This window comes from Puma concolor, chromosome B3 (genome assembly GCF_028749965.1).
Source record: "Puma concolor isolate L17-30 chromosome B3, mPumCon1.1.hap2, whole genome shotgun sequence".
NCBI lineage: Eukaryota > Metazoa > Chordata > Mammalia > Carnivora > Felidae > Puma > Puma concolor.
Genome location: NC_141672.1, coordinates 33,793,657 through 33,806,483, shown reverse-complemented (window position 1 = coordinate 33,806,483; position 12,827 = coordinate 33,793,657). Strand labels below are relative to the sequence as shown.

At 50.6% G+C, this 12,827-nt stretch overlaps 1 protein-coding gene across 4 annotated transcripts in view; it reads right to left on the bottom strand.

Moving 5' to 3' along the window:
- The window catches only part of ACTN1 (actinin alpha 1), a 100,681-nt gene that overhangs the window by 30,186 nt on the left and 57,668 nt on the right, over positions 1-12,827 (bottom strand). For all 4 annotated transcript variants that reach the window (XM_086709436.1, XM_086709434.1, XM_086709435.1 and 1 more), the window contains exons 4-7: positions 7,641-7,727; positions 5,223-5,310; positions 4,628-4,706; positions 594-675 (exon numbers count right to left, since the gene is read on the bottom strand). In XM_086709436.1, the coding sequence (XP_086565562.1) occupies positions 594-675; positions 4,628-4,706; positions 5,223-5,310; positions 7,641-7,727 (336 nt within the window). The remainder of the gene's footprint in view (positions 1-593; positions 676-4,627; positions 4,707-5,222; positions 5,311-7,640; positions 7,728-12,827) is intronic.

Here is a 12,827-nt window from a genome sequence, read left to right as displayed (position 1 = left end):
ACCTCTCCCTCCCATTCTCCTAAGGGCCCATTCATCTTTCTAAAAAGTCACTTGTTTTCCTATAAATGCCAGTTGTCCCCTCCATTTCCCCCATAAGTTGGGTATGGATATAGACCCCAAACTCCTAACCACCCCATGAAGGACTCATCACCGAGAGCTCTCATGTGTGTACACACGATGCACTTGTTAAGAGACCTCTGTTTGCTTTTCTCCTGTTAATATGTCTTTTGCCAGTCTAATGTGCAGGATCCCAGCTGGGCAGCCTAAGAGGGTAAGGGGAGAGATTTTTTCCCTTGGCTACAACAACAGAGGAACGCGGTGCCCCACCCCAGCACCCTCTACCTCAACTCCAAGACAGAGATGAGAACCATCTTTAGGCAGCTGATGCAGAAACGGCCTCAAAGCCCTTCTCAGCACCAGCTAGCCTCCCCTCCAAACCCCAGGGAACCGAGGAATCCCTGGCGGCAGGTGACCCCCAGGCTCCCCAGATGAGGTCCAGAGACCAGACCTCTTCTCTCCCCACCTCGGGCTGCCGGGCCCCACCCTTCCCGGGTGAGAAAAGGGCCAGAGGCACAGACAGAGACGCATTTTACCTTCAGCATCCAGCATCTTGGGGATGTCTAGGTACTTCTCTGCCACATCAAAGGCTGTGTTCAGATTTGTGAGTGGGTCATCCTAGAGGGAGACGAGGACGAAGGCATGTGAGAGGCCCAAGAAGTCACTGGTCACCCCCATGCAGGTGACCAAAGACTGGGGGGCAGAGGGGACTTCTGCAGTCCTCTCTCCCCCAAGGTGTGGTCCTCAAGGTCCAGCTCTGTGTGTACAAGGCTCGCTTCACCTCCAGGGCTTGTTGTGTGGGCGGTTAAAATGCCATCTTTCCCCGTCAAGCCTCAGTTTGCCAGAAACGGGATGGAGAGGGGCGCCTGGGTGGCTCAGTCGGTTGAGCGTCCGACTTCAGCTCAGGTCACGATCTCGCGGTTCGTGAGTTCGAGCCCCGCGTCAGGCTCTGGGCTGATGGCCCAGAGCCTGGAGCCTGCTTCCGATTCTGTGTCTCCCTCTCTCTCTGCCCCTCCCCCATTCATGCTCTGTCTCTCTCTGTCTCAAAAATAAATAAACATTAAAAAAAAAAATTTAAAAAAAGAAACGGGATGGAGAATACTGGCCTACAGCCCAAGAAAGAACTGCTAGGAACTACACGCTGCGAGCAGAGTGCTGGCCTGGGCATCGTCCTTCTTGGCTCCTGGCTTCAGTTCTGCCACCAGCTGGCGGGACTGGTACGTAACCCGACCTCAGCTTCCCCAGCTGTTTTTCAAGAGTTGGACTAGGCTCCCTCAAGCCCCTCCGGTGCTCACATTCCACAAAATCTGAGGGCACCTTCGCACAGCCACAACCTTTGACTATTCTGGCTTCTGCCGCCACATCCAGAAAACTGACTGGGGACTGGCGAGGACGTGGAGAAATCAGAATCCGTGGGCACTGCTGGTGGGAATATATAATGGTGCGGCCCCTGTGGAACACAGTGTCCTCCAGAAGTGAAGCACAGGGATCCTTGTAACCCAGCAGGCCCACTTCTGGGCATATCTCCCGAAGAATTGAAAGCGGGGACTCAAGCAGATGTGCGTGCCCCCGGATTCACAGCAGCATTATTCATAAGAGCTAAACAGTGGAAATAACACAAAAGCCCACTGGCACATGAAGAGATAAACCAACTGTGCGATCCATACAATGGACTATTACTCCGCCTGAAAAAGGAAGGAAGGAAGTTCTGACACACGGCACAAGCAGGGTGAACCTTGAACACATCGCGCGAAGTGAAATGAGCCAGACACAAATATCGTACGATGCCACTTACACGAGGCATCTAGAGTCAGATTCATAGAGTCAGAAGGTAGAGGCTGGGGGAGGGGGAGGGGAGAGTGATGGTTTAGCGGGTTCCGAGCTGGAGTTGTGCAAGATGGAGAGAGCCCTGGAGGCAGAGAGTGATGGTGGCACAGTCAGGTGAATGCACTGTCACCACCCCATACGCCTCGACTCAGTTAAAGCTTTTAGATTATACGTGTTCTGCGTTTTTACGTATGTTACGTTTTATGTTATATACGTTTTACCACAATTAAAATAATTTTTTTTTTTTGACGTGGGAAAACACACAACCCAGTGATGGGAGCTCCTTGCTGACCCTCCCCCCTCCATGTCTCGGTGCCCCCTGGTTTTGTCAGCCTGGGACCCCGTTTCCCCATTTGCTACGATGAAAATCACAAAGTTACAAAGAAATCAATACATTCACTCCGGATACTTTCAGGAAGAAACTGCTTAAAATAGAGAAGGTGGAGTCCTTCTGGGAAAGCTTCTGACAGCTTCCAGAATGATTTAAAAACCACTGCCAAGCAGTGAAAGTCACTTCCGTCCAGGGCCTCAAGCAGTCCTGCACACTCGCCTGCCCCACTCGATTCCCAGGGACCGCCAGGCCCCCGTGCCCACCTAAGGCCACAGCAGGAAGAGCTTCCCAGTCAAGAGCCCATGGCTCTCCCCTGTGTCCCAATGCCAGCTGGCTCTGGCAACCTGTGCTTTCTGGAAAGCACCCACACTTCAGTGGGAGCAGGTCTGTGCTAGGATTTGGGCTGGATTTTACTGATGCTGCTGAATTAAGGAGAGGGGAGACACAGTGAAACGGGGAAAAAAGAAAAGACACAAGGGGGTGGGTGGCTGGTTAGGTATCAGACCAAGGCCCCTAGACCCTCACCTCCGGAATGGCTGAGGCTCCTGGAGTCTGTGGAATGGGGGAAGGGACTATAGTCACAGCCAGCAGGACCCCACTTTGTATGGGGTGGCCAACAGCTCTGGATTAAGTGGCTGTCACCCCACACACCGCCATAGGGATACATGCACGCTTGTCACCAAAGCACATCAGGCAAACAGTAAGGAGGTATGTGATGATGCCTCTTAAAAATATTTTTTTTAACGTTCATTCACTAAGAGACAGAGATAGAGCACGAGTGGGGGTGGGGCAGAGAAAGAGAGAGAGAGAGAGAGAGAGGCACAGAGCCCAATGTGGAGCTCGAGCTCACCAACTGTGAGATGATGACCTGAGCCAAAGTTGGACGCTTAACCGACTGAACCACCCAGGCGCCCCAGTACGTGAGCGTGCCACTTAAAGCAAAAAATCACTGCTTCTAGGGTTTCTCGCCTCAGCTCTATTTGATGTGGCCACACAGCGTTCAGGTAAGTTAGGGGGTTCTCAACCTGATTTTCTTCCTTGCAAGGCAGCTGACTTAGAGTGCAGGGACCCTCCTACCCATTAAGAGGGTAGCTGTCCAAAGCCACGTGCAAGAGCGGGGAGGCTTTCTCTCCTTCAGCGGGTGGGCCAAGGGCCCAGCCTCAGGCTTTGGCCCGACTTAGAGAAACTGGAGGGGGTGGGAGTCTGCTCCTTTCCTCCCCGACACCCTGGAAACGGAGGGCTTGACACCATCCTGGAGTTCCCAGAGCAGCTCCCGTACCGGCAACATCCAGCCTTACTTCTGGGGGCACAGGCCAGATGGGGGTCTTCACGGAACACTGTGCTCTCCAAGTGTCAAGGTCAAGTGGAGAAATACAAGAAGAGCCATTCCTAGCAGCTGCCTTGTCAAGACATTCACACACATGGACAGGTGACATTCCAACCCAAGGTCTAGATCATCAACTGGGGGTGTGGGGAGGGCTCCAGGGGTGGCCTCTTGGTGCTGGGATGGGCTGAGAGGGAAGCTGGTGAGTGAGGTCAGAGTGGTCCCAGACAGGCCTCTCCAAGGTCTTGGCCAGCCCAGACACCAGAACCACCTCGAGGTTAGAAACACAGCTCCCACGCCCTGGTCTGCTCCACAACACATACGTGTGCTCAGGAAAATCCTCCAGCTTCATGTCAAGACCCTAAGTGAAATCAAGAAGCAGCTAAAGAAAATCCCCCACCCATGGGGCACCTGGGTGGCTCAGCCGGTTGAGTGTCCAACTCTTGGTTTCGGCTCAGATCATGATCTCATAGTTCGTGGGTTCAAGTCCCGAGTCAGGCTCTGCACTGTCAGTGCAGAGGGATTCTCTCTCTCTCTCTCTTTCTCTGCCCTTCCCCTGCTCGTGCTCTCTCTCTTTCTCTCAAAATAAATAGAGTTTAAAAAGAAAGAAAAAAGAAAATCGCCCAGCCAACCGTCAACAGTGACAGGAACCTGCGGGGACCGTCCAACAGCAACTCTTGGACACAGACGGGGGTAAATGCCTCTAAGAATATGCAAACAGATTAAATTTAAAATATTATATCCACTTTACAAAACCCAGAAAATAGAAGGGGGAGATGCTGATTAGTGTTTCAATACCCCAACAAGAGGCTGCAGGGGTTCGGACATTCTGTGAGCTGTTCGGGTCAGCAAGTACATGCGTGCTGTGCACAGAGGGTACCCCAGCGGCCCTCACAGTGAAGGTGTTTTTCTCTTTCCCTTGTAGGCTATCTCCTGGACTAGTCTAAGGAGACCAACCCCCCCCTCCTCCACCTTACCATGGCCATGGACCCTCAGAATAAGGGCCCAGTCCTGCACTTCACCCCCACCTTCTGTCAGGGACCCAGCAAGAGGGCTCTGGCAGCGAGAAGTCAGGGAAGCACACATACCTTCCGCAGCTTCCCATAGTCAATCAGCTCAGGCCGGTGTCGGTGGATCAAGGCACAGAAGCCGAGGCCGTCCTTCCAGCTGCCCAAGGGAGAGAGAAGGGTGGGGGGGCAAGCTGGTGAATAGGGCCGGGCTCTAAGGGTAAAGCTCTAAGCAAGGATGGCGGGGGGTCCCCCCCTTTGTACCAGAGGTGAACCCACAGTGCTTCGGAGCAGGAGTGAGAAGACAGGATGGGAAGGCACACTCCTTCTGGCAACAATCCCAGGCTCTGGGGTCAAGATTCTATGGGGCACAGGACGTTTGCACACCTGTCATATCCAACTATCCTCTCCGCCAAGATCTTTGTCCCTCCTGCTCTGTTCCAGTGCCCTAGGCTGGAACCTACAGGACACGCTCCTTGGGGAGCTCTCCAGCAGCTGGGGCGTCGACCCAAAGTGCGTAGAAGCCGCCACATCAAAGGGTTTGCGGCACACCCTGAGATAGCAGCTTCTTCCCCAAGGACCCCTGCTCTGTTCTGCAGCTGAGGCTAACCCAGCCAAAGGGGCCTGGGGGAGCAGCTGATGCTCTGCAAGAGCCCCTCCGCCCCTGGCCACTCACCTTATGTGGAAGTTCTGGATGTTGACGTTTTTGTAAGGGGCCGTCTTTCTCTGACACCACAAGAGCAGCCCCTCCTTCGCGGAAGTCTCTGTGAGGAGGGAGATGAAGGACAGAGAGGTCAGCGGGCTGGCTTGGTGGAGGGAGGGGTGTTGGTTCATGGGGAGGCCCCACCATGACCCCAGGGTCCGTACAAAGACCCCCTAGATGGCAACCCTACTGCTTCCAGGCCATCAAGTCTATTTCCTTGACAAAGTCTGAGTAGCTATTTGAGAAACAAAGAAGCAAACTAGGCAGCTTTTCAGGGCTGGCCATGTTTACACATTTAAACACTGAGACAATGACCTTTCAAACTTTCAGGTCTCCCCCATCACTCCCTGTTATTCAAAGACATGGGAGCATTACAAAATCAATCAGCAAGCTGTATCAGGTCTATGTTTGATTGGTCTATGAAATCTGAAGTCCCAGAATCTCCAGACAGGGGTACATAGTACATAGGCCATGCAGAGTGCACACAGCTATACGGGGCAAAAGCATTAGGGTCATCTAAAACATTAAGTTGCCTTGTATTTAATGAACCACTGTTGCACGTGTGAAGCAGACAGGTGCCTGTAAGATAAAGCAGGCAGGTATCTGAGGGGACCCCAGGAGCTCCCAACACAGAAGGGCTGCAAACGACACTGCCCCCACGTGTTCACATCTGTGAATTGCAGATACGGCACCCAGCAAAGAGGGTTCATGGATGATCTCCTTTCCTTTCAATTCACAAAATGGACTTTAAAATGACATTAAATGACTCCTGCAAAGATAATATTTCAAGCACAAGCAAACAATTAAAAAATCAGCAAAGCTAATGCTTCTACTCAGCTCCAGCTTTTCATCAGCTATATTACAAGATTAAAACAACGACAATTTAACCAGAGCCGACAAGGTCAGCCCCAAAGAATTAAACTAATCAGGGCGCCTGGATGGCTCAGTCAGTAAAGCATCCGACTTTCGCTCAGGTCATGCATGGTCTCGTGGTTTATGAGTTTGAGCCCCGCGTCAGGGTCTTTGTTGACAGCTCAGAGCCTGGAGCCTGCTTCAGATGCTGTGTCTTCCTCTCTCTCTGCCCCTCCCCTACTCATGCTATGTCTCTATCTCAAAAATAAATAAATACTTAAAAAAAATCAAACTTATCAAGAAGGCAACTTGAAAATGGATTTATATCCATCATTACTAAAAAGAACCATGTTCAAAGTGACTATTGTGGACACATTTTTAACCACTTCAGCCCTAAATACCAAGTATCTATAAATAAAACTTAGACCTTCACATGGCTGTATCATCATGTGTCAAACCAAGATTTCTATAAGCAAACAATTTAATCTGCATTATTCTCATTAAAAAAATTACTTTGAATAAAAGTCTTTATAAGATTCCTGGGCCATAGAGGCACCTGGGTGGCTCAGTTGGTTAAGCATCCAACTTGTGGTCTTGGCTCAGGTCATGATCTCACAGTTCGTGGGTTTGAGCCCCACAATGGGCTCTGTGCTGTGAGTGTGGAGCCTTCTTGGGATTCTCTCTCTCTCTCCCTCCCTCTCTACTCTTCCCCTGCTTGTGATCTCTCTCTCAAAAATAAATAAAGATTAAAAAAAAAAAAGATTCCTGGCTGATAAAATGAATTTAAATTATAAATTTTAAAGTGTATTTTTTTAGTGATCTCTACACCCAATGTGGGGCTCAAACTCACATGTTTTGAGTTTGATAAGAGTCACATGTTCCAATGACTGAGCCAGCCAGGCGCCCCATGAATAAAAAATATTTAAAAAATATTATCTCCGTGTCATCTTTTTGAAATTTGTTTTGGTATAGGTTTCATAATATGAATTCCAATACACAAATATAACTTATTACAAAATGAATACACGCATATCAGATATAAAGCTCAGAAACTGCTGGAGTGTGGAACCAAAAGTTCAGAGATCCCAGCCCCAAACTATGGTGGCCTCTTAAAGATCTGCGAAGTGGCCACCAGAGGGTGCTGTGGGAGCAAAGTGGAGGACCTGGGGTCAACTCAGAATCCCAAGACACTCCCTCCAGGCTGCTATCTCCCTACCTTTTTGGATTTAACAGCCCACAAACCAGGTGGGGTTTCCAGTTCCCCAGAGTAACCTCAGGCAGGCTTAGCGTCAGGGGGATTCCCCAGGGGCCAACATACCAGTGGAAACCAGAACCCCAATCAGTTCTTACTTCTCTACAGACTAGGAGGGAGGGCAGATAACAGCAAAGGGTCAGAAGCCCAAGATGTGGCCCATGATTAAGCCCCCATTGTCAGGGGTCAGGGAGTTCTCCAGGCTGAGTCCAGGAAAGAAGATGTGATGGCAAGGGCAGGGGAGTGGAGGGGGCTCAGGGACTAATGGAACAGAGCAGAAGACCCACCTTCCACAGAGATGTCCTGGATGGCGAAGCGGAGGATGATGGTCCAGATCATGCCCAGGGTCATTTTCACGTTCCCATCCACGATTTCTACAGAAATGGCATCAGGACATGTTAGGATGGCTCTTGGCAGGGACAGAGTTAAAATTCCCGGAGTGCCCACATCCATGGGTGTACCATGTAGTAAATCAAGGACCACACAGCTCCACTTCTAGGGAAAAGGGTATGGGTTTTTAAAGTACAACCAGGTACCACAGGTGACAGGAGAGAAATCTATTTGGAGGTGACCCTGAGCACAAGGCAGGTGTGATCAATTCCAATGGGGTACATTTGGGAAGGCAAGAGAGAAGGGGGTGTCTTCACCAGCCTGGCAGAGAAAAAGGAGATGTTTCTAAATCATCGCAAATGTTCTGGCAATTCTGTGAGTCAGGGAAGTCTGGGTGATCACAGCTCTCAAAATAGCCACCCACACCCAAAAAGCCAGTGTCCACATCAGAAGGTAATCAACCCAGCAAACATAGATCCCTAACCCTCACCTGCTTCCAGACCAGGAGACAGTAACCCGGCCCCACGGCAAGGTACTCTCAGCTAAGAGTTTGGCATCCAAAGAATATCTTTTTTTTTTTTTTTTTTCCAACCTGAAAAGCTAACTGTAGGACAAACCTACCAGAACCATGAGAAGGAGTAAGTTCCAGGAACTCCTGATATCCTGAGCCCATGTCCACTAGGGTCTGCTTCCCACAAACCCCTTAAACAAGAGTAGATTCCATTAAGGAGATGACATTCTAAGATTCTAACATCTTATCCCCTCCAAAGTGAGGGCAAAACTGCATGCTGCCATGTGACCAAGAAGGTACAGAGCAGTGTTGCTGCTTCCTGGCGGGGGGCGGGGGGTGGGGGGTAACTCTGTGGAGCCTGCATGGGGGGTGGGGTCTAGAAGGAACAGTGTCCACATCGGACAGGGGACAGGATGTAACCCTTCCTGCTAACGACGGCCTTAAATGCCCTTCCCAGAGCCCCAGATACCCGCAGGACACAGACCCGAGTCAGAGGACCTGCGTTAGAGACAGACAACTGAGTAGGAGACCACCATCTTCTTTAACAGGTAAGAGAGCCAGCCAGCTCTTTGCAGAGCATGCTGGGGGGAAGTAGAGGCAGTTAATCAGTCAGGAGTCAGTTCATAAAGATTTGGTTTTTTAAAAATGCCTTTTCACTAGTGACTTCCGATGGTTTCGTATCTGTAACGTTTAAAGAGTTTATACAGGGAGAGCACCTGGGTGGCTCCGTCAGTTGAACGTCCGACTTTGGCTCAGGTCATGATCTCCCGGTTTGTGAGTTCGAGCCCCACATCAGGCTCTCTGCTGACAGCACGGAGCCCACTTTGGAGCCTCTGTCTCCCTCTCTCTCTGCCCATCCCCTGCTTGCGCTATCTCAAAAATAAATAAAACATTACAAATAAGTTAAAAAATTTTTTTAATTTAAAAAATAAAAGAGTTTATATAAATTGACAAGAAAAAAAATCTAAATTCACAATAGGCAAAAAACATGAATAAATACTTCACAAAATATGAAATATAACCAATTTATAACCATGTTCCTTCTCCCTGTAAATAAAGAGATAACATTTTCCCAGCTACTAAATTAGCAAAGTTAAAAAACAAGGAACACACACCATGATGGTAACAAGGCTACCACACTGTGGCTAGAAGTATAAACTGGTTGAAAAAAACACTTTCTGGGAAATAATTTGGCAACAGGATCAAGCACCTTGAAGTTGTTCGACTTTTTCACAGTGAAATCCACCTCTAGGAATCTGTCCCTAGACAATGATCTGAAATGCAGAGTAAGGTTACTGCATAAAGGAGTTTGTCGTAGGGTCATTTATCATGGCCCCAAGTTGGAAACTTCAAGAATATACCAAGTTCGAGGTGTGACTGAGTAAATCCCCAGCCCCTGGCACCCCCATGCTCAGAACCTCCATAGCTTCCCACCTTACTCGGAGTCAAAGCCAGTGGCCAGTGAGGTCCTCACGGTCCCCCCATCTCCTCCAGTCACATGGCCCCCATGTGACTTGTCCCTCACCTCCCTCCCATCCCCACTGCATCTTCTCCTAGAAACCTCCCACCTTACTCCCTGCTTGGTTTTTCCCCTTCTGACGCAAGTATGTGTGTATTTTCTCTGTTCCCCTTCCAGAACATAAGCTCCAAGGGGGGAGCAATTTTTCTGTTTTGCATCGCTGCTTAGAGCCCAGCACGGTGCCTGGCACAGAGAAAGCCCTCCATCAACATTTGCTGAATGAATGAATGAGTGAATGAATGAATGAATGAATGAATACTGGAAGTCACTACACACATGTGGGTGAATGGGTGGCAGTCACCCAGGCCTGGGGTTGGGAGAACATAACCGCACTCAAGCTCCTCCAGGGCAGGACCCAGGTCTGGGACAGAGCACAGCTGGGCTCAACAATTAACACAGCCACTAAATATTACATTCATGACTTTTTAATGACTTGGAGAAATCTTTGTAATATGGAAAGTGGAAAAAGCAAGTATGAAATTTCAGGGACGGTGTTTCAAACACAGGGGGCATTTTTTTAAAGCCTAGAAGAGGCTCCGGTGGTAACAGGGCCACGTGACCTTCCCATCGGAGGAGAGGCCGCTACATGGGTTCCCGCCTCTGCCCCAACCGTGAAGGCCAAACACCCGTGCCTCCTGCTGGCCCGGAGCTCAGCACCCTCCCAGCACTAAGGGAGACAAGCTCAGGGAGACAGAGTGCCTTCTTTCTTGGGTTTTGCCTGCTTACTCCTCTCCCTCCTTCCCCTAGAAACCCCCAGGGAGTTTTGCTCCCTGAATTCTCACTCATACCTGATCCTCCGGGAAAGAGGAGAGCCAAGTACAGGCAAGAAGCGGGGAGGGGTGTTAACACCCCATGCACCACCCCAGCCTCAGGGCCCACTGGCTCCCTGTTCCACCCCCAGAGAACAGCCCTCCCCAGAGGAGCCCCAGAACAAACCCTTTTCCCAGGCATCTGTATGTTTGGAGCAGGGACACCCCATCTCACCAGCAGCTTTACATCAGGGGGCTACCACGCATGCTGGGTCCAAAAGGAGGGTCCCAAGGCCACCAGTGGGCCCTGTGGACAAAACCACAATGACAGACTACAATGTGTGCCACGGGTGTGGGAAGAAGCGGCATGTTTCTGAATTTCTGGTCTACGGCCAGCCAAGGAGCTGCTCGCTTCCTGCATTTAACCCCTGCCCCCACTCCAGGGATGCGGTCGCCTGCACACGATTCAGAGGGCAGAATGAAGACGTTCCACCTGACAGAAACTAGACCTGGATATCACCACCTCCCAGACCGATGCTTTAGTTATTGCACCCACTACCCCCTCCACCCCGAGGACACGTGAGAAATCATCACGAGCACCGCCAAGCTCTTGGCCTCCAAAGCCATCAAGCTTTCCCTGCCCAAAGATCTTAACATAAATCCTCCCGGGTCCTCTCACCTGCTTAAATCCCAACCACTCACCTAGGACAAGCCTCAACTCTATGAAGTCTGGACACTAAACCAAGTCTGGTAAAGGAAACCGTGAGGACCTATCCTAATCCCTCCGGGATGTACGGAAGTTCCCTGCCTTCGGCCTCCATCTGAACACCTTCAGGGACAGGGGCCATATGCCCCCCACCCCCGCCGGGGAGCACCCATTCCATTCCCGTGGGTTCTGCCCATCATGCAGAATCAGCCTGCCCAGGGGGGCTCCCGGGCCTGGTTCTGCCCTTCAGGGCTTGGCCGGAGTCTAGTCCTTGCACCACATGATAGTTCTTTAAAGGTCTTGCCCACGCCAGGCCTGCTCCCCTCGGCCCAGAATGGCTCCTCAGGGCAACCAGCAACACCTCCCCCCACCCCAGCCCAGCCCCCAGGAGAGCTCATTCTGGGTGATCTGCTCCACCGCGTTTTGTTATATAGTCTACAGCGGTAAACTTCATTTCATTAAAATAAACAAAGCCCACATGTGGCCTCGTCCAGTGTCCTGGCACAGCAGGGCAGCCATCACAGCATGATCTCAGTGCTCACCGTGAAACGGGAGAGAGGATTTCAAAGCGGAAGGCTCAGCCTGAAGCCCTGACTCCTGCAGGCAGAGAGAAGGTAAGGATGATCTCATTTTAAAGGACCCTTTAAAAATCTTTAGAGGAGGGGTGCCTGGGTGGCTCAGTCAGTTAAGTGTCCAACTTCCAGCCTGGGTCATGATCTCATGGTTCACAGGTTCGAGCCCAGCATCTTATTCCAGATGGCTGATGGCATGGAGCCTACTTGAAATTCTCTCTCTCCCTCTCTCTGCCCCTCCCCTGCTCGGGTGTGCTCTCTCTCAAATAAATAAACTTTAAAAAATAATAATAAAAATCTTTAGAGGAGTGAGCCCATGTGAAAAAAATTGGAAACTGTGGCCAGCTTGGTTAACAGACTTCTGGGAAGGCCAGAGGTGCTGGGTGGAGTTTGAGCCAGTGTCTGTCTTTGCTCTTCACCCCCTGCTGGGGGGAGCACAGCCAACCTGGCCCGCCACTTGGTCGCTGATGGGACAGTCCTATCCTTGGCCCCCGCATGGGACTCCAACGGTGTCCGGAGTGACAGGAAGAAGTTCAGACCTCAGCTCTGGAGCCCAAACCCGTGGGTTCAAAACCCTAGCAACGTTTGTAAGCTTCTGTTGCCTTGACTGTAAAATGTGGCCAGTGATACCCACCCTACAGGCCTGCCCTCAGGTCAAAGGGGATATCCCATGCAAAGCATCCTGTCCAACCAGGCAAAAAGCCAGAACCAAGCGCTATTCCCTCCCATCTGCCCTTTCCCTCCTCCCCTTTGGACTTCAGAGTTTAAAAAAAAAACAAAACAAACTTTTTTTGTTGTTGTTAGATAGCTATTAAATTTTTCTTTCTAAAAATCTGGATTTCTGGCTTCTTTTAAAACACTGAAAGATGTGGCGATGCTGGAACCCACATTCCCAGAGAGCAACAAACGATTAGAGATGCATGGCAGGTGCCCCGCTTAGAAGGACATGCTCTCCCAGTTCTCCACAATCCCCACCCATCCCTACAGTCATCCCTGACCCACCTTCTCCATCCTTCACTTCCCGGCCCCAGGGGACATGTGTGGTTGCTCCAGACCAGCTGAGTGCCATTTTCTTTGGTTTCCCAGC